This window comes from Thunnus albacares, chromosome 6 (genome assembly GCF_914725855.1).
Source record: "Thunnus albacares chromosome 6, fThuAlb1.1, whole genome shotgun sequence".
In the NCBI taxonomy this organism is placed as follows: Eukaryota; Metazoa; Chordata; class Actinopteri; order Scombriformes; family Scombridae; genus Thunnus; species Thunnus albacares.
This window is the reverse complement of record NC_058111.1, coordinates 34,684,139-34,706,900: the sequence shown is the minus strand read 5'-3', so window position 1 is coordinate 34,706,900 and position 22,762 is coordinate 34,684,139. Positions and strand designations below refer to the sequence as shown.

Here is a 22,762-nt window from a genome sequence, read left to right as displayed (position 1 = left end):
AAATGTTAGTATAAGTATACAAGTATTAGCATCAAAATATACTCAAAGTACCAAAAGTAAAAGTACTCATCAGGCAGAATAGCACATTTCAGAATCATAATTGTTATTGAACCATAACTATGGATGCATTCATGCATAAGGATTACTTAAATGTTGTAGCTGGTAAAGTTTGGGCTAATTGTAACTACTATATATATACTGCCAGGTAGCTTAACCTATAATATTATGTCATAATTTATTAGTTAATTATATTTTGTATTCATGATTTGAATCTGCGATTAACTGGTAATTAAAGCTGTCAGATAAATTGAGTGTTAAAAGTACAATGTTTGCCTCCAAAATGTAGAGGATAACGTAGCATTAAATGGAATTACTCAAGTAAAGTACAAAGTACCTCAAAATTGTGCTTATGTGCAGAAAATGTGTAAATGTACTTGGTTACTTTCCACTACTGTTCTGAAATATAAAATGACAATACCCAAATAAAGTACAAGCACCTCAGGCCAGTCTCCCGTTCCATTTGCATGGACATTCAATTTTGAAAAAATCATGTTCTCAGTGAAGAAATCTGCAAATTAACTGTTAATATGAAGATTTTAGTATGTTGATACAGTATTTCCCCTATAATTGCACAGGCCTGGTGGGCCGCCAGGCCAACGAGAACCCCAGCCAAGCCAAAAAAAAAAAAAAAATTTTTTAATGCCAAAAATAACGCCAAATATCCATTAATTCAGAAATCAATAGTGTTTGGGAGCCTCTGTGCAGCGCTGCTCCGAAACCTGAGTTAACCTCTGTGTCGTTGTCTGGGAAACGCTTGGTAGTGTAGCTCCTTTTAAAGAATAGGGCAGTGTGTAATATGTGTGTGTAGTGGGTGAGTAAGAGGTTGAGTGAGAGAGCGAGCGGCAGAAAGGTGACGGTGAACACGAGCGCAGCAGAGGAAAAAGTTAGTGGTAAGTTGTCAGTCTGGCAGTAAATGTACAGTCTGCTGAGTCTACCACCCCCCACCCACTCCCCGCCCCCACCTGGCCAACACACTCAACCTAGTGGAAACACTGTGATATAATACAGTAAAATGTTCAAGAAAGTGGTGTCTGCGTGTCTTGTCATGTCATGCCTTACCCTCTCACCTGACAGGTTATATGGAAAAACTTGACATTTGGTTAGTTACTGGGCCAAGTAAAATGTTAAAACTGTGCATTTTGATTGGCTGAAAGCAATAAATATTAGATGTCCATCACAATGGATGCTGGGTCTGAGGGGTAAACACAATACTTGAATACACAGTATGTAATTATAATGCATGGTGTTGAGCATGCAGTCTCCTTTCTGGTAGAGCTGGTGTGACATATACAAGACCATAGTACAACCTCTCTTATAACTGTTGTACTCAGAGGTATTGTTAAACTGCCCCACAGTACAGTTTGTGTGTCAGTAGCCTCAGTTTCCCTGGTCCAGGTTGGAGCAGATAATATGTGTCCTGACCAGCTACAGTGGTCATTCTGTGAACAGTGGCTCAGTTCATGCTGTGAGTCACTCTGCAGGAATGTTTGGCTACCGAGCAGAATAAGATTATAATAGGTGACATGGGTTGCTGTTGGTTTCTGTTGACCACGTCTGTGAGGGCTGTATTTGTCAGCCACTATAAATGAGTGTGTGACCAAGTATCACTTTATACAAATCATCACGTGCATTATATATGCACATGTTGTGTTTGCACTGCTTGTGGTGCGACCTGATGATTGCAATCCTTTGTTCCAGAGCAACATATTAGGATATTCAAGCCCCCCTGAGGATGAGTCCTAATGATTTTAGTGACCACCATCAGGCCAAAATTTTCACTTCTATACAAGAAATGGCAAAATCTAATGACCTGATCCTATTTAACTCATTGTATTCATGCACAGTTTGAATGCTTTTTGCAACATTTACTTATCCAGGGAAGTTCCACTTAGAGCAATGGTCTCTTTTTCAGAAACTCCCTGTTCACCCTCACTCACTTATATACATTCACACCTGGTAGCTGCCCATTGCGAACACAGTCTGATCTGCTGGCCACCGAGCAGCTCCACTGAAGAGCCTTGCTCAAGGGCACTACAACGGCAGTAATGAGTAAGCCCTGCTCTTTCACTCTCCCCACCAAGATTCTGTCGGTAACAAGCCCACTTCTTTAACCTGTAACTCAACACCCCCCCCCCCCCCCCCAATGCCCCAATGGCCCAATGGCACTCGAATCACCTGACTTGGACTCTGGACCAGTCAGAGTCACAAATCTGGTGGCTTTAGACTCCCCAAAATCAAAAAAAAAACATGTGAAATCCCCTCCAAGCCCAAAGCTTAAATATGATTTTATACAGAAGTGGGCAGCGAGTCATGTCTTCATTTTCTTTCCAATGATAAGGGGTCAGGAGGGAAAGGTGTGTTTGGCAGACATTAACTTTGCAAACAACCAATGAGCTCTTGACACAATTGACATGATAATTAAATCTTTGCATTTATGATTTGGTCTCCTAACGCTTCAAAGTCAAATAAAAGCCATAAGACTTACTTGTGACTTGCAAAACAATGACTTTGTCCCATCCCTGTTATGACCCGTCCTCTGAAACTTAATGATACACTCAGTGCAGTATAAACTCAAGCTTACCAAAGCTCAATTTGTCCTCAGTAGCCTACATTGTTCAGTAAGTCCAACACAGATTTGCTGGGTGTAACAAACATTGCTGCCTCTTGGGGCCACCAGCTGGGACTTCAGGTCTTGTTTACTAGTTTATACCGTTTGACAGCAGCAGTATTTGTAGCAGCAATGCTTTCCCATGCATTATGAATACACGACTATTAAAAGGATCCATTTGTTGTTTACAATCTCTCATATAATTCATTTGCATTTATGTCCCCGGTTTCACATTCTGCATGTGTGTTCTGTCTTGTATTACTGTGGAAGAGGTGAGCAATGTCCCTAGGGGCAGAGCTGGGATCAAACGTGTTCTCACAACATTTACATGACTTTGACAGTAAAGTAAAAGGCATGACGAGGCAGAGATAAAGAGAGATAGGGGTGTGATCTCTTCTGCCTAATGGCATCTAATAAGACTCTTCCTTTTTCAGATGAACTGTTAAAGTGAAGTGGTGTCTGAGTTATTGCACAAAGTGTTCTGTTGACATACAAATCCCTCCATTTATAGATACAAGGCTGTTTTCACATTCTTATGATGACAGAGATGAATGAGTGGTCTCAAAATTGTGGTTAAAAGACAAAGAGCAAACCTAAGCCTATCCTTGTATGTTTATGTGCCCAAATTGAAAGGAAACAACCAAACTGGAGTTTCTTTAAATCTTGTTTGTCAAATTGCTTAAACCACCAAGGACACTATGTAATAGATACAAAGATTTTATAAAATATGTCATTTTGATTCTTTACCCTGAATGGGTTTGAAGAAATCAGTCCTTGTTAATCATAGTATAACAGTCAGCAACAGGAGACAGAAACTCCTTTACTCATCTGTTTTCATTAGTCTGTCGCATCAAGGCAGAAGCAGGTGAGTTGTATCTTTTTATCATGTGGATCTGTGGTTAAGATTATATATATATATATATATATATATATAATGATCTGCCCATCATGCAACTGTAACTCAGCCCTTGATAACTTTTCATTCAGTGAAAACATAGCACTCCTTATTAGTAACACTGGCAATCATCATCTGGAGTTGTCAGATGACAGGAATGCTTGCAGGTCATAACCATGAATCAGACACCTTTTCCATCCAACATGATGTAGATGTGACATCAGTTTCTGACAAAATTCATGGAATGTGCTCTTGCGAGTTCAATGTCCACCTTAAGCCCTAAGCACTGAACCCTCACAGACTTAACCTGACGTCACCTGCATGATCACAGTTCCTGAATGCAAAAGGGTGCAAAGGCCCCAGATACTGTGTGTTTGTGGAGAGAGAACAGAGCAAAAGCTCTCGATCCTTTAATGTTGTTCGATCAAATGGACATGATTAAGCCATCATAGAACAAAGAACTAGACACAGTGCTTGGTGGTACCGTATGTACACCTAAACTAGTTTTTGTTCCTCTAGTTATTACAGATTTCTTCTGTCATCCTAGTTTTTGACATTACAGTGCTCATATTTGTGGATTGTCTTTAAAGCTCATTCTTAACCTTAACAACAGTTGACAAAACAATCTTAAAGCAAATTCCACTCAGTAGCTGTTCAAGAGATTTCAATCATACCAAAATAATGGAGATTAAAACCTCTACAATTGCATGACAGCTACATCTGCTTATGAAGATCATGTAATACTGTTGAAAGCTGCAGGACAGCTACTGAGTGGACCTTGTGATGATATTGTTTGTCATCACAGGGCCCTTTGTGACATAGCTCTTTTTAAATCAAACGGGACAGTCCTGCAGATTTAACCAATAGTGCTGCAGACTCAGTGAGTCTGTAGGGACAGACTGCTCTGTCATAGCAGGATAAACACAGCTGCAGCTCATATGATTTATTATCTAATCTGCAGGTGATAAACTAAATCAAATCTAACAGTTTGATCTAGGTGTGCCAGTTATCCAGCATTATTACTAACTAGTGTCAGTGTCTGCTTATTTGTTTACCCTGAATCACTCTGTTAATGTTATTAGCCGCAGCTTTGTTTACATGGCTATGACACAACTGGGAAAGAGGCAGAGCAGCATAAATGTGGTAGATGACTGTCAACTCTTACACAGTTTGATGGGTTTATTCCTTATTATCATACCTAACCTCAGAAAGATATGTTGTGGATCATTTTGTTGAAGGTCACTGACCATCATCACAATTGTTATGTAGTGAACTGATCTGAAACATAGACCCTCTCTAACTGTAAATAAGATTATCTACAACTGTCTTCATTTCACTGAGAAATGTAGTATGGATTTACAGTCTTTTTGTGGTTGATTCAATGTTTTGGTTGACTTCCTAAGCCCAAATACTTTCTGCATCTGTGTAGTGCTGAGGGTCTGCTGAGGTCCATGTGGCGTAAATTTAGTGAGCTGCTCCTGTCTGCAAGGGTCCATGCAAACGTGTGTGCGGACGGTCTTAAGGAGCAAGCAGTAGAAATATGGAGTTCACGTTAAAATAATCCACCAGTAATCTACGCAAATTTGACTATTTGTATTTATTCACCAACTGTACGCTGGCTGTAAGCTAGCTAGCAAACAGACCCGCTGACTGTGTCTGTGGGACCGTGTCAGTTTTGGCCTTTGGCTGAACTCAGAACTCACCTGAAACTCTGTTCTTTCTGTTATTTCCCACCAGTCTCTCCGCTTTTCTCTCCAAAAATTCCAGCAATTGTAATAACGTCTCTAATAGCATCTTTCCATTGACTGCATTGTATGCAGTTGTGTTGTGCCTAAAAATTCAGTTTGTGTTCTGTCTGAACACACCCACTTTAGGGCTGTGCTGGTGTACTGCTTTGACTTTGTCAGCCATGACAACAACAGTTTCTGTTACCATCATTACTGTAATGACTGTCATTTACAGAGGACACCTGCCTTAATCGGCAGTTTTATGTTGCTTTACCTCAAAGAAGCTTCTTCTACTGGTCAAACAGAGGCAGAGTTAGCACAGCAGGACCAGTTAGCTGTGCTTATATCTTGGTATACTTGCAATGTGTGTTGATGCATAGTTGTAATGTAAAGGGGAAGAGCATGAATTTACTAATTTACTAAGAGGAAACTCACAGCCTCAAGATCACTGCTCATATTATTACATCACATCTCTTCCTGAGGGGGTAGCTTCAGCTCTGCCTGTGGTGAAGGTTTTATTTAGCATCACATGACCAGCAGAGAACAAAACTAAAAAATGCATTTGTTGCATTTGTCTAGTACAGAGGTCATGTGCAGAGGAATGGGGTTCAGTAACATTTGAACCCAGTGCTGAATCCACACATTCTGCTAACAGCTGTAGCCTACTATACTGTACCAGCTACTTCCTCCAAATACTGAGTCACAATTATGAAGCTGATGAAGTTCAAATTTTATCTGGGAGATTCTTAAAGGCACGTGAGGTGATAAGCTACCTTTAAAACAATTCCCAGAGAAGAGTCTCCACTCTGTTGGTCCCTGTGAACAAGAACAAACCTACAGTCTGCTGGCTGTCTTGCAGTGGTGTTACAGAGTGATGTGTCTTCTCACAATACAGACGCCAGCTGCACAGAGCACATTAAGCAGAGAATGTTTTGTTTTTATAAACTGCAGAATTAACATTGATTAGAAACATCTGCTGCTGCTAATGTCTGACATTTCGGTTTATATAACCAGCAACAGTGAGAGTCATCTAAAGATGAGAAGCTGTTGCCTATATGTTTTATAGAGGTCTTTGCTAATAATGAAAAGATCAAGGAAAGGAAAAAAAAAGGTTTGTTAAGAGCTTAGTTATTGGTAGATCTTAACAAATCCAGGTATTTTGTCAACCAGGAACTAGATCTAGAACCCATCCATAGCAGAGGGCCTGGTGGTGCCAGTGGCTTAGCCCAGTGTACTGTGTCATGGTCCATCATTCTTACGTTCTGTGCATGTTTCTATTTTAACCATTAACAGCACAAAGAAATTAAAACATGAAAACATGAGTAGATCTGTAAAATGTATGCTTACGTTCACATTAATGCTCAGTTGTGATTTGGTTTTTCAGTCAGATCTGATCTTTTTGTGTTGCTGATTCATATTCATGTTTGTAGGTGACGGTGTGAACACCGTTGAGGTCTTCAACTGCAACGCATGCACAGATTTAACAACAATAACGTCATTTGTGTGACAGTCAAATAATGAACACGGGTGACATGGCTGTGCAGCATTCACTAAGAAAAGTTTCTCCCAGTTCAGCTTGAATAGAAGCTTCTCCATAAATGCCCAACAAATATGAAACTTCCTCGTTAGTCGCTGTTGTTGCTCTTCCTCATGTTTATTTTACTGGGCTGCCGACACTGAATGATGATGACAGGTGATATGTGCAGAGAAGTGAGACATTAAGAAAACAACATGAATCAGACAGAATGCAAGTGGTCCAGATCTGATATGAAAAACACTGATTTGGTTTGTTTACACTTTTATGAAAAAAATCAGATCTGAGTCACGTTGAGGCAAATAAAATAGATTTGTGCCTCTTCAGCATGTAATGTCAATTCACATTTTTGGCCACTTTAATCATAGTGTGAAATGTAATACTTGCACAGCCCACACTACATGGACGTAGTATGTATAGTGCCATGCTATATCAGGGGTCTTAGTCTGACTAACAGTAGTGCATCCTTTGTCTACTGGCTTGACTACACTGTTATCTCTATCAGAACCATGCAGAACTTTGCATCCTGAACAAACAGAGTGAAAGTTTGAGCTCTGAGACCAAAAAACACTGTGGCACCTAGCTGGACAGGTCTACAGAAAGTCTACATGAACACATGAAAGGCCTGCAGGTTCAAAGTACTTTTAGGCTCAGCTGTGCCTGTAAGTTTATGAGAACTGGCCTGTAAACTGTGTTCACAATCAACAGAGATAAAGTCACAACTAACAGGTGACCATAGAGTTTCTGGGCGGTGTGTATTTTCTGCCCTCTTACATCACCAGTTTTGGCTCAAATTCTCAGTTTCCTGTCAACCACTGGCAGATACCCCCCCCCCCCCCCTCCTCCTACCCTCCCCACCCTCCCCACCCTCTCCTACCTCCTTACCCTCTCATTACCATCTAGTCTTATATGGCCTGCTTTGGACAGTGCAGGAGAATGATACAGTGGAAAAAAAGGCACGCAGGATTGCAGAGGAAGTGGAGGATTTCTTGTGAAGAAGGGTGGGGTGCAGCACTGATTAGACATGTGCACTGAAAAACATTAGCTTCCGGAAATGTAAAGAGGTTAACTACAGCAGCTGTTTTTAAGCTTATCACAGCAGTAACACTTTGAATGGAGTGATAGAAGGAAAAAGGTCCTGTGTTGGTTGGTGTCTAAACTCACTCACTTAGATAACAAAAAGTACTGAAAGGCAGAAGCACTCACTATGAATTACCACAGCTTATAAAAAGAAACTTCACACCCAGCTGTGAGTAACTAAACTAAGATCCCAAACTGAATGAAAATGAAACTGTAATGACTCTCATTCTTCCTCAGTGAGACTTAGGCGTCCCTCAGTCCGTCGCCACCAGTCTCTAACGCACACTGTCGGTATGTCAGGAAGACAGAGTGGCTGACTGGCTATCTGAGAAGCCTTGCAGAGAGAGAGAGAGAGAGAGAGGGAGGAGGGAGGGAAATGTAAGAAAGAGGGAGGAGAAAAACAGGGAGTGTGATAACAGCTCTGGGAAGATCTGCTGGCTCTGTGTCAGTGTGTTTCCCAGCAGCCTGTTGCGCTCACGGATTATTCTGTAACAACAGCTGGATTATGAAAGCAGAGGCTCCGATGCGCAGTAGATCCTGTCAACATGGTAAAGTACAGCACCAGCCTTCTACTGTATCTGTATGTAATCTGTGATTTCAGGGTTAGGAAAAGTGTTTCCTTTATTTCCTTATTTGCCAGAAGCACTGTTGGAGAGTCGGATGAAGAACTTTTGTGGAATAGTGCTGCTGTTTGAGGCGGTTACAATGTGTGTTGTCAGTTTTGGTGTGTGTGTGTGTGTGTGTGTGTGTGTGTGTGTGTGTGTTTTCAGCTGTTTGGTTCTTGTGTATCAGTGCTGGCAGGGGTGAGTTTCCGGACAGGTTCCTATTTGCTTGTTAGGTGGAGGCATATATCCAAACTCATGTGCCTGTGTGGACATTACCCTTCCCATTCAGTCAGCTTCACTGTTTACCCAGAATTCTTTGTGTGTGTGTGTGTGTGTGTGTGTGTGTGTGTGTGTGCGCATGTGTGTGTGAGAGAGAGAGAGAGAGAGAGAGAGAAACCAGTAATTTATATCAGAGGAAGACATTTTGGTATAGAAGGTTTGACATGTTTCTGTGCGATTCACCTTTTGGTGTGAAAGGAAAGTCTTTCCCTCTCACTCAGAGTCCTGTCTTTCTGTCAGTGTTTCTCTTTATTTTCCTTCCTCTCTTGGGTTTCCGTCACCTGTAAACACAGCCAGCTGAGGCATGCCCAGGCACTGCCCAGGTATCGGTATGCGTCAGCGTTTGCAAGGTGTGAAGTATGTTTCTCCCATATTTGTTTCCTTTACTTTCTTAATTTTTTTTAATGGACATTGAGTTAAATGAAAACCGCCCTCCTTCTTTCTAAAAAATAAAAGCACGTGCAATGCATATGAACAGCGAGATATCATGTGAGTAAGAATTTTAGTACAGTGTTTATCCTAACTTGACATTCTCATTGACATTTCAATTCTGCCACACAGCAGTCATGATGGTTTGATCAGTTCTGCAGGGATACTTTCATTCATCAGGATCATCAGTTGTGTCCAACCCTTGATATAACAGTGCTTATTTGATTCAGCTCTTACCAGCGCTGGTATAGAAAGCACTCTGATCATTACATATATAGATTTTATTTATTAGGATGTAGATGCAGCTGTAGGAGCAATGGGCCATTTGGAGTTTTTTTATGAAATCTCTGTTTGGATGAGTTCACTGATAGAGTCTTTGAGATACAAGACCCGTGACTTCATACCATGACAGTGTTTAGTGTATATACCCAATGTATTACATTTTACATTTACATGTATCCACATCTTCAACAAGTACAAACTGAACAGGTGAGGTAGTGCCACACACACAAACTAGATGTAAAAGCTAAAGTTAACATGCTTCACATTCTGTATAAATTGGAAATCAGAGAGTAAAGGAACACTGAGCATAATGCTTGAGCCAATAACATCACTTACATCAGCATTATCACCTGTACAACAAACTCCACATCAGTACTGATATTTGGACTCCCTTATAGATTTCATTACTGAAGTTTTTTACTGAAGATCCCTCCACCTTTCACTGATGTTCACTGTACTGAGAAAACAAACCAAGTGCAGAGTTCTCAGTGGGTAGATCAGAGGCTCCAGGAATGTGGAGCATTCCCAGTAAATACACAGAGCCGGCAGCTCTGCCTCTTTAGCAAGCCACATCGATCAGCAACACTTGGGAACCTCTCTGATATGTTTCGGTCAGTTAAACCTTAAATGCTGTTTCCATGTCATACAGGAATTGGGTTTGATTATGACTGGAAGCTCCAATTTTTCTGAAAACACCAATTTAAACCTGGACTTACTGATGCAGAGGTGCCCCAAAAAGCAAACAAATATGGACACCTCTCATCAGCCGAAGTCCATCATTCTAAATGACTATATTGCTAATGCAGTGTACTTTCAACCCTCACACAACCAACCCTGCAATCTTCCAACCCTCTTCCATATTTATTCTGGGAATTTGGGTGTTTTAGCAACCAGCAGGAAGTTGATATTCAACAGCAAAAACATACACATGGGTGCTATTTTCTAAGCTGATTACAATATTTGTAGACTTTTAGAGATTTAGATTAGATATTAGTATTTCAAACAGTTTAACTTAAAAATATTAGAAAATTAAATTAAAATGAAAATAATTAATAATGTCGACTTTTTTGGTGTCTGGTCAAAATGTTATGAAGGAGGTGCTTTGGGGGCGTTTTTTCAACTCCTCTCTGCTCTGATACAACTGCTCTCAACTGTGCAGTGACATGAACGCTTGCAAACTGTTAACATGGAAGTCTTTGCCATCCATCCTTCCTTTACTAATGGGAAATACTAGCAGGGTGGACTCTCAGTGTATTGAGGATGCATCTCTTACATCTTTTTTTCGTGGAATATCTGGATGGATTGGCTGGATGTTTGGGCTGGTTGTCATGCTGCATAATAAATATAGGACAGATCAGACGCTTCCCTGATGGTATCTTGGATGGATAGAACTTTAATTAACATCTACAGTGCCTAAAACTTTTGCACAGTACTGTATAGGTAGTCTTTTTACAGTCCCTACACCATTTCACCTGACTGTTATTTTGTCTTACACACATAAACACTGCTCACCCCACACACACACACACATTACCACCTGCTGAATGTGCTCAGCTGGTGTTTGTTTGGTGTGTGTCTCTTGTGTTTATGTACAGCTGGGAAATATGCAGTCCACTCCCATTCTACTGGACCTTGAGGAATATCAGATTTTTTCAGTTGAAGCTCATTTAGACTTTGTAGCAGTTAAATACTGTAGTGTACCCAGAACTCCTGTTTGAGGGCAAGTAATGGGTGTAATCCCCCTCTAACTACCCACACTACCCACCACACTGTTTTTAGGTTTCAGTGGTGATAAAGAGATAACCCATTAATGCCGAGACTCCTAAGGACTATTCCACTTTTTCATTGTGAGTGTTACTGTGTGAAAATTCTTCCCATGTGAGTTGATTCAAATGACAAATAAATCCCTCCCCCTTCATTTGGAGAGTCCCCGCATGAGTTGGACAGACTTAGTTGGCAAAATAAACAGCAATAAAAGTGGGAGGACAAGTTACTGAAGAAGTCACAGTTCCTGGAATATTAAACTGAGTACATATGAAGAAAATGCCATCAATACACTGTGTGTGGGTGTGGTGGTGTTATCTGTATTAATGCGTGTATTAATGGACAAGTTCACAGTTTTTCAAGTGTGTCTTAAAACAGGTGTCCATATGAACAGTGAAAGAGGTTTTACTCACTGTAATCATTCCTCCTGTTCATACCGGCTATTAAAAGATCCCCTTCAAAGGTGCTTTCAATGTAAGTGATGGAGGCCAAAATCCACAGTGTGTCCACACAGTCATTTAAAAGTTGATGTGATGCTTATATGAGTCTTCAGCAGTCTGAGTTAGTCATATCAAGTGGATATCTGACACATTTACAGTCTTTTTAGCGTCAAATCCCTTCTTTGTGTTTCCTCAGACAGTGTTTCCCTGCTGAGCTGCGGTGGAAGTAAAGTAACAAAAAGAGGGACTTTGGCACTAAAAAGACTGTAACGTTGAAAGATATCTACTTGATTTGACTCATTTAGACGCTGAAGCTTCATATTAGCTTCAGATAAACTTTTAAATACATTTTTGCACAGAAGGAGGACTGTGGATTTTGTCCCCCATCACCTACATTGTAAGTGCATCATGAAGAGATCTTCTAATGGTCAGTATGAACAGGAGGAATGATTACAGCAAGAAAAACATGTTTCAATGTTCATTCAGACTCCTGACTGTTGTTTTAAGACACACTTGAAATATTGTGAACTTGTCCTTTAAGCTGTGTGAAGGCTACTGTACAGATGCACAGAGAGCAGGAGAAACAGGGCTCAGTCAGGTTCTCGGGTTTCTCTGTTGGGTTCATTCGACCATGAAAACAATAAGCTCACAAGCTCAAGTAGGGATGGGCTCCACTTAGATAGCATTGTATCAAATTTGAATCCAGTATCAAAAACACTTATCAAAAATTATTGATTACCTTTCAACAATTCAAGCAGTTTATCTGTGAGGTCATTAAACTGAATTGAATTAAATTGAATTTGCAAGTAAAAAGGCTAAAATACTCCAAATACTGACAGTGCTGATTCACAAGCTGATCAGATTCAAATGTTGATCTGATATGAATCAAAGTTTAACTGAGAGATTCTTAAAGTGACAAGAGGTGATCAGCTGACCACGTGGTGGTTGTACAGTCATTGGTGTTACAGAATGATGTGTCTCTTCATTCACAAGCAGTGTTTGGCTATACACAGAGAACATACACGCTTGAGCCATTATGTAATAAACATTAACCAGCGACAGCCACGTTAGCCTAAACCATTGCTCTTTGCTAATAACTAATAGTGAGGAGGGATAGAATGTCTGATGAGGGATTTGTTAGCATCTGAGTTGAATGAATCCAGGTACTCTGCTTACTGGGAACCAGATCCAAAATGGAACTAGCTATCAGAAGCCATCCCTAAGCTCAAGGCAGCTACAGTTTTCAGAGCCAGGTGCTGCAGTTGCTCTCTGCCCACAATGAAACCTCAGCGTATGATGGGAAACACCTGGCTTTCCACTAATGTAATGACTGTGTTTACATGGACCACAGTACTCCAGTCTTAATCAGATTAAGACACAAAGGTGGACAACACCAGTTTTTCATGAAATGTAAAACAGCTGTTTAGCTAAAACAAGCAACTATCTGACACAAAACATTCTCTTCCTAACCTGGTTTTGTCAACAAGATGCTTTGCTCATTTTTGCTTGTTGTCAGGAAAATGAGTATTGTCCACCTGTGTCTTAATCTGGTTTAGACACGAGTCTGTCCATGTAACTGCAGTCATTGGCTCAGATGATTCATTAACAACATTGTATTTTAGACTCTTTGTTTTCTGTTAAAGGGGGACATATTCTGCACATTTCCAGCTCTATATTTATATTCTGGGGCTCTACTGGAATATATTTGCATGATTTACAGTTAAAAATAACTTATTTGTCTTCTACTGGCCCTTTACTCTATGTGCAATGGTGGTAATTATTCATCAAATCATTAAACAAGGGGAAACAGGCTTAAAACAGTAATTTTCGTCCTCTTGTGTCCAGCTCACCAGCTGCTTAAAAGAGATGTGATGAGTTCATGATTGACAGTAAATCTAGCTGGACTTTTATTTATTTATTTAGTTAGTTGCTGTACATCATTTCACCATGTAGAATACTGGTGAATTGAGGCGTCTACGTACCTTAAAGTCTTCTCAGCAGGTGCAAAAGGAGAAAGGCAAAACTGTGCAGAGTGGTGTGCATGGAGCTCCTCTACCAAGTTTATTATTTGAAAATGTGATTTGGCTTTAATGTCCAACTGTCATGATTATCTGGATGAGTACGCCTCTGTGGACTGCAGGGTACTTTTCTCATCTATAAAGAAGATAAATCTCTGTTACTAGCACAATCTATCATTGTGTCACACAAAACTTGTCCACACTGTATGAAAATGCCACATATTGTGTTGTATCAAAAGGTCACATTATGTGTCTTCACTGATGCTACATCACACTGATGATGCTGTCATTTATATCAGGTGCAAGCAATTCCCAGGTTACTTAGTTTAGATACCTCTTCAAAGAAAAATCTACCAACTCATGCTCCTACAATATTAGATTTCAATTTGTGATGTTCAGTGAACATGTGAAAGTTTATAGTATAGTGAAATATTCAAAGCCAAGATGCCATTGTTTTATTGCTGCAGCATTACATCAAATATAAAATAGATTTCTTGTGCATCATTTTATACACATTTCCCTGTAATTCATATATTCAGGACATATTTGGGAACTCGTACAGTTTTTTTTTTCTTTTTTGAATTACATGAATGAATGAAATTATTACAGTTCATGTCAGTTTTTTTCTTGGAAATGATAGGAAACTACGAGCCCTGTAAACAAAGTGTCACAGATACAGCATATGAAAAGAAAACCGATTATTCCCCAGGAATTATTCCTCAGGAGCTTGTTTCGGTGGAGAGTTGAAGAGGTTACTCAGACAGTGCCTCCAGCCACATAAAAACAGTCAATGCTGCAGTATCCTGCAAGATCATTGACAGAGTAGAATCCTTGCAGTTTTCCTGCAACAGGAAATTAGATACAGAGTTCTATAGGTCCTTCTATATTCTTCTGAAAATGTGTTCCAGTTCACCTCACCTGATGAAAAAAGAACAGTTCATGTGTAAAACATAAGTTCAGATTTTACAGAATAGGTTTCACATTTACATTGTAAGTGCATAAAGGGATCTTCTAATGGCCAGTATGAACAGGGGGAATGATTATGTCGAAAAAACTATTCCAATGTTCATTTGGGCTCCTGATTGTTGTTTTAAGACAGACTTGAAAAATTGTAAACACATTCTTTTTAAGAGGATCTTCCCGCCGCAGGTTTTCAGGGCAGGTTCAAGGTACACCTGCGGCTGGTAACACAGGGCGTCTGTCTCCCACCCACCGAACAGCACTGACCACATGCCGAACCGCTCCTCCGGGAATGATGGTTAACACAGCTCCAGGTCTGAGTTGACGGCCGCGCAAAAATAGAGATGAGCTGTGAGATGCCCACGGGGTGTGCTCGGCTTTTGTGGTCAGTGTAGCAGCCTCAGTTGTTTATAATGGATCCACTCTGCTGCCACCATGCTGCAACAGATGTGTCGGGCCCGTCAATGCTCCGTGTATCTTGGTTATTAGCCTATACAATGCATATATTCACAGTGTTTATGTAGGCATTTATTAGTCTAGAGTTTAGTTTATTGATTTGAGTGTGGATTAGGAATGGAATGTTAGATTTAAAATTATTTTCTTTTCAATGATGTGTGTTTGTGGTTATACGTGTTAATTGCTGGGTTCATAATGTAGTAGCAGATCAGAAATGTATCTTGGCCCTAAACCATTCAGTGCTTTATAAACCAACAGCAGTATTTTAAAATCAATTCTTTGACAGACAGGAAGCCAGTGTAAGGATCTGAGAACTAGAGTGATATGATCCACTTTCTTGGTCTTAGTGAGGACTCGAGCAGCAGCGTTCTGAATCAGCTGCAGCTGTCTTGATTGATTTTTTAGGGAGACCTGTGAAGATACTATTACAGTAGTCAAATCTAATGAAGATAAATGCATGGACAGGTTTTTCCAAATCCTGCTGAGACATAAGTCCTTTAATTCTTGATATATTCTTCAGGTGATAGTAGGCTGACTTTGTAATTGTCTTAATGTGGCTGTTGAAATTCAGGTCTGAGTCCATGACTACACCAAGATTCCTGGCGTGGTTTGTGTTTTTTGACATTATTGATTTAAACTGAGCGCTGACTCTTAATCGATCTTCCTTGGCTCCAAAAACAATTACTTTAGTTTTGTCTTTGTTTAATTGAAGAAAATTCTGGCACATCCAATCGTTGATTTGTTCAATGCACTTATTCAGTGCTTGTATTGGACCATAGTCCCCTGGTAATATGGTTATGTAAATTTGTGTGTCATCTGCATAACTGTGGTAACACATGTTATTGTTTTCAATAAGTTTATAATAAACAGTCATTAGAATATATAACAGGTCTGATATATGACAGGTCATAGGTCAGATATGTTTAGTCATACAAAGAATATGACTCCAGTGGTTAATTTTCAGGTTTTCACACATCAGCAGTAAGTTGTGATCAGATAAATATTTCCTGAATCATTCTGATAAGGCTGGAAACTTTCCAAGTTGACTGCGTTAACTTTGTGCTCAGCTGTAGCCACCAGCTCTCATCCAGACAAGTCTGAGTTCATCTCAAACGGGTCTTAAAATTTGCTGTTTTCCAGTTTACCCATTTTATCTGGTTCATCTGTGAGGCTACCTGGAAAATTAAACCTAATGGTTCATTCCTGGAATGTGGAGATGACTTGTGGCAGTGATTATGAAAGTGTGGTAAATGTTGGAAGCATTTTGGGGAAATTGTCTGAAAAATCTTTGGAGAGAGCTACAGAAGGACTAGCACCACGGCAGATTGAGGATGCTGTTCATATCATGGCAAAACACACTTCATAACAACTCTCTTTTTCTTCGAATTCCCTCTGGCTACACCGTTGCCGTGACTCCACATGAATTTGGAAAGGTGATTCACCAGCTTGTGCAACCACACCAGTTGTTGTGCAGTTAGTTATTCCCAGTGTTAGGCTCTTCACAATCCTCAAATAAGCCACAAATATACAAATCATTTCCTCTTCTGAGGGTTCTGAGGTCCACTAAGGACATGCATTTCTTGACTTTTATACATCTGAATTGAGACAGATTTGGAAGCTTCTCTGCCATGATGAGAAGAAAGTATGTATAAGAGTATGATACATTAGATTTGGCTGCAAGATTTGTAAAGATTTGTATGCTTGTATTTTATCTCAAAGGACATCCGTCCTGCTTCTCTCCAAAGCTCTGTATGGGGTGTGTTTATATATATATATATATATATATATATATATATATATATATATATATATATATATATATATATATATATATATATATATATATATATATCTTGTATGTGTGACATTTCTAAACAAATTGGACAGCCATCCAACCACAGATAGGACCTGCGGCTGGATGGTCAGTATTTAAATGTAGCTTTTGTGATATTTTGATGTACTTAGCTAAAAGAGATTTAAATATATTAAAAGACAATTAAGTAACTTTGTGACATTTAAAGTAATGTTTCATTTATTGTTAAATAGGATAAGAACACAACATGAACATATGAGGAATGAACAGAGACATCTTTTTGCAGCATAAGAGTCAGCCATGTCAGCAGCTGTGTGAGGCTGTCCACATGCTAACATGCTCACAGTTGGCCTTTTTCATGGAAGATATTTTGACATCTCACAATAGGAAGAGCACAGGTGTAAATAATACAATGAATGATGGCTGAATTTCATTTAGCTGCTTCAGTTTCAGGGTGCAGTTTCTGGTTTCTGAAAATGCTAACATGTTGATGTATAGCAGGTATAATGTTCACTGTTAACCATCTTAGATCAGTGTGTTAGCATGCTAACATTTGCTATTTAGCACATTAACACAAAGTACAGTTGAGGCTGATGGGAGTTAGGTACTTAATTTCACAGGTAGTTTGGTTTAGATTCATAAACCAAAGTATTGGACAAATTAAAATTTTAACCTGATGGTGGCACAGGAGATCACCAAAGTCAGTAGACTTCATCTTCTGGGGACCACAAAATGTCATAGCAGTCCATCCAATATTTGTTGAGATATTTTAGTCTGGTCAAATCAGCTGACCAACCGGCTGACTGACATTGCCATCCCTTTTGCTGTGTGTTGGCTGTACAACTGTAGACATTGTAGAATGACTGTCAATATTTTCAGTATTTGTAATAAAAAGGTTCTCCTGCTTTCACTTTTCAACTTCAAAGTGGAAAAACGTGGCAGCAGTTCTGGCAACACAACAAGTCAAAACTTTAAAAAAAAAAAAATTAAATTTCTTGATAAATATGATGCTTTATTTAGAAACTGGTTTGATGCATGAAAATGTACATTCCTCACATGCAGCACAAAAGGAAACATAAGAAAAGCTCTGTCATGGTTCCTGGGATCCGTGGTCTCCCATGATCTGTGGTCTTCAAGAAGTACCTAAAGTCCACTTTTCCAGTTATGCTTCACAAAGAGCCTGTGGCTGTAGTTTTTACATATTGTAATATAGTTTGAAATATGTCATATCAAGCCGATGTGAGATTGATCTTAAAGCTAAGCTATGTAGTTTAAGTGTGAGAACCACATAGAGTCAACCATGACTTGATTGGTGGGAACGCTGGAGTCTGATCACAGATGGTGGTTTTACGGTCACATTTGAATGTATGATGGCCTCTAATAAGTATTAAAGCATAAGTTCAGATTTTTACAAATCCGTCTAACTTAACCACAATGCTCACATGCTATATGTGCATTAAAGGCTATTGGTTGCTCATGAGTACTATATGTGTGGTTGTACAATATATCCTCTTCATCATTAAACCACCAAACTCCCAAAAGTATTACCAACAATATGCACTTGGTGTCCTCAATAGTGCATAAATATGGTCCTGGTCTGAGTTAGTCAAATGTTGTCCTGGCAACAAACTTACATCAACATCATTGCATTGTATCGCATCTGAGTATTGTATTAGGATAGACTTGAAAAAATCAAACCTATCCAAAATTAGTTGGAAGAAACCCAGAGTCCACAATTCAGTCCCAGCACTGTCTGTCAGATACATCACACACAAATAATGAGGCTTTTGTTATCCCAGCCTGTCCATTTCACTTACCATGGACGCAATGCAGGAAACAGCCAGTTGCCAAGAGATTAAGCCAATCCCTCCCTCTCCTCCATCCACCTCATTAAACACATAGACTCACACACACACACACACACACACACACACACACACACACACACACACACACACACACACACACACACATATGCACGCCAAGGGCTGAGAAAACACATTCCAGTAAAATAGAAGCAGCACAGAGTAAACCCTGTTTTCACAGTTTGCCAATAGATTCCAGGAATCAGTCTGGCATTTCACCGCAGTTCAGAGGAAACTGACAGTGGATGTGAACTGGTTTTTAATTTGACAGTACAGACCCACAGGCGAGTTTGTTTCATCATCCTTTAAATGACTAATTCTTAACTTGACTGTGACTCTTCAGTCCTCTTATTTCTGCTTTTGCTTCCACATGAGGCAGCTGTTCCTCTGTGACAGCCGGGATTTTCTTTTTCATTCCTGCCGAATCAAAAGTAAATCAGCTTGGTGACAGTTCCATGTTCCAAAAATCCAGCTGTCAGATGACCCAACTTTTAACAGAATGCCTTCCCTCCTCCACTCGCAAGAGCTTTGTTGAAACTTGTCCTGCTGCCTACAAAGAAATAGTCTGACATCTCAATAGATCTGAATCTTCAACTGTGGCACTTGAGACTCAGTGATTCTTGTTATAAATGTGCATGCTCCTGTATGGCACTTAAGTGGAACAGGGATAGAAAGCTGGCATTAAGGAGAATTTAGATCAGTAATTTGTATGAACAGGACAGAACGAGGTTTAAATAAGCAAATGTCATGACATGTTACAGTATGATAACTGCTGCATAATGTGGAACAGGGCTGACCAATAGTGTGACCAAACCTGTGAGGAGAATGTCATTTGAGAGGTGTGGGTCACTGACTCATCTCTCTATAAATTGCTAAATATATACTGCTAACTTGTTCTTTGCCTTCCTTTTCTATTTTGATGATGATGTCACTGTGTTTCTCTGGCATACTTTTACTCATTGTACCACATTTAAGAGCCAAATTCAATTCTATTAATAAGTCAAAGTGAGACTCCTTTCTACCTATCATATCAAACTAATTTCTCTGGAACTGTACACCATACCTGCTGATGAGTAAAATACAAGCCACAGTTCATTATAATGTCTGAGCACCTTTGACCCTAATTACAACCAGTGACTCAGTAAAGAGAGCTGCAGTGTCCTGCTGTTAAAGCCAGTGAACATCATGGAACATTTAACAGCTAAAGAGACAGATATTTTTCTCAGGAATTGATGGAGACCAAACCAGACTTAAAAGGAGAGTGAATATTGAACTTACACTCATCAGGTGGACACAAACACAACTCCAAATGAATGATAATGTTGCTCTGTGTCTGCTGGATGTGTAATAAGGTGATTCTTATACAGTGATAAGATGTCAGTCTTGCGTGTACAGCTTGTTCTGCTGCCCCCAAGTGGTCAAAAATCATTTATGGCTGCTTTAAAGTGTGTTGTTTATAGAATGTGAACATGGTAACCTACTGTATACATCATGAACAGAGTCATAGCAAGTCAGTTTATAGAATAACACTGTTTTCTGTAGAACTGTGAACACAGCCAGCGGATGTCTCACTGTCAATATTTTCAGTATGTTTTGGGAAACCCTAACATCCCTGGTTCTATTCCAGCTGATGACATCTGTCATACCCCCCTCTTTCTCTTGATGTGTCCTGTCTATGTCTATACTGTCACTAATCAACTGAGGCAAAATGCCAAAAAAAAAAAAAGTATCTTGCATAGGGGTGCAACTATCGATTATTTTCATTATCGATTAATCTGTCTATTTTCTCAAGTAATCAATTAGTTCTTGAGTTTATAAAATGTCAGAAAATGATGAAAAATGTTGATCACTGTTTCCCAAAGCCCAAGATGCAACCTCAAATGTCTTGTTTTTTCCCAACCAACAGTCCACAACCCAAAGATATTCACTTTACTGTCATAGAGGACTAAAGGAACCAGAAAATATAAACATTTGAGAAGCTCGAATCAGATAATCCTTGCTTTTTGTCTTAAAAAAAGGCTCAAAGACAAATAATTGATTGAATATTAAAAGCTGATTAATTTTCTGCTGATCAACTAATTGTTGCAGCTCTAGTCCTGCAGCTGACCTGCAGACAACGCTGCTTCAACTGCCAGTGCTCTTTTCTACAGATGCTACATCCAACATCATCCTGAAAGTGTTCAGTAGGATTGATTTGAGTGAATTGTGATGTACAGGTCATTATCACCATCTGATCTGCATTATCTTGGTTACAGCATCCATCCTGTATGGTGCATGACACCCATGATGTTGATGTCAAGAGGTGTGAATGAATGAATGCATGAATTCTTTTATTCAGGCGTTATACAGGGCAAAGTTAACCAAAGGGCTAAGCATCTTGTAAACCTACATAGGCCTTGTCTATGTGGCCTTGTCCAGATCTACTCCGTAGATCTCTGTAGACTTGGACAAGTGTGCGGATCTAGTTACAAGTACTAACGGACCCTTTTGTATACCCAACTATATTGTGAAGCTGCAATGAGTTGTTATGATAGGAGCCACCTGACAGTTCCCATGTTCATCCACTAGGGGCTACCTCACACATAGCGAATATTATGACCAGACTTGATGAAAGTCTACCTGTACTCTGTGACTGGATTATGTCTTCATGATTCTTGCGACTCTTTGAGTGCGGTGTAGAAGACATTTATCGTCATAGGCAAAGAAGAAAAGTACCAAAAAAGAAGACAGGCTTAGCTTGTTCCAGTTTTGTCCTGTCCTCAAAGCGATCAGTGACAGAAATGTCCTCCTTGTCCCCTGCAGGCTGCAGCAGGGAAGCTCTCAGTGGACAGTTTGCTGCAGATGTCCAGCTCTGAGCTGCAGGACACGATGAGACGCCTGGGCTCCAACTCAGAGGATCGTTCTCGCCTCACTGCCGCCCTCTCCTGTCTGAAGAGTGCTACTGAAACAGGTGAGCCAGAAACCATGATGTTATTAGTTTCATTCATAAAAACAAATACAATAATATTTGATATGCAGAGAGATGACACCTTCTAAGAGAGCTGTAATAAATGTATCATAATTGTTATTTTGTGTTCCCAAAGAAAATAAAATCTGCTTTATGAACTATGAAACACTGTGAATGAGCCCGTGTTAAGTTGTTGAGGAGATTTTCTCATATCAGATCAGTTTGTAAACTGATTTTTTTTTCCTTTGTGGAGCAAAAATTACAATAGTAATCAACAGCACTGAATGAAAGAATATCCAGAAAAACACTTTACATACAGCACGTCAGCAAATAGAAATTAAATAGGTCCCAATGTGCCAAGTGCTAATCACACAAGCATTGTGGTGCTCTCTGTTCCGTCATGTCTGAATAAAGCTGTAATGTTTATGTAACGGGCACCTGTGTCTGAATGACAGAAGACATGACTTTAAAGGTTCCCTGTGGAGTTTATGACCTTTAATAGTGCTGTGGAGAGGGCTCCGTTTTGATTGTCTCACATACGGGAACACACTTGGGTGACGCGATACACAGTCCTGCCAATGGTGTCACACTATTCCGCTGTTCTACAGGTGGCTGTAGTGTACCAAGAAAACCAGAAATGCACTAACAAAGGCAGGGAAGAAGAAAACAGCAAGCTAGTAAACATGGATGTAAACAATGCATTGATTTAAAATTCTTTAAAAATCAGCTTTGCAAATGTTTTATGAGGAAGAAATTAATTTAACACATTTCTTCGACCTGAAGGATACACACAAAAAGTTTGGGTGAGTAAAGCTCGATGTAAACTTTAACCTTTAACAGATAGATGAAACTAGCAAAATACATAATCGTGGTACGAAAATGGCATACTCACCCAGCAGATCAGGAACCCACCCCAGGACTCTCAAAAGCCCCAGGTTCACGGTCTGTCAGCTGGGTTTCAGTAGTTCTGTTATTGTGAAAATTTTTTAGGGAATTTGTA

General features: G+C 39.7%; 1 protein-coding gene across 3 annotated transcripts in view; it reads left to right on the top strand.

The window, feature by feature from the left end:
• LOC122983710 (kinase suppressor of Ras 1-like) overlaps positions 1 to 22,762 on the top strand; it is a 65,405-nt gene that overhangs the window by 24,924 nt on the left and 17,719 nt on the right. For 2 of the 3 annotated variants that reach the window (XM_044353724.1, XM_044353726.1), the window contains one exon: positions 21,618 to 21,765. In XM_044353724.1, coding sequence (XP_044209659.1) covers positions 21,618 to 21,765 — 148 coding nt within the window. Of the gene's footprint in view, positions 1 to 8,368; positions 8,453 to 21,617; positions 21,766 to 22,762 lie in introns of those variants that run through there. The other variant, XM_044353725.1, reaches the window with a different exon arrangement.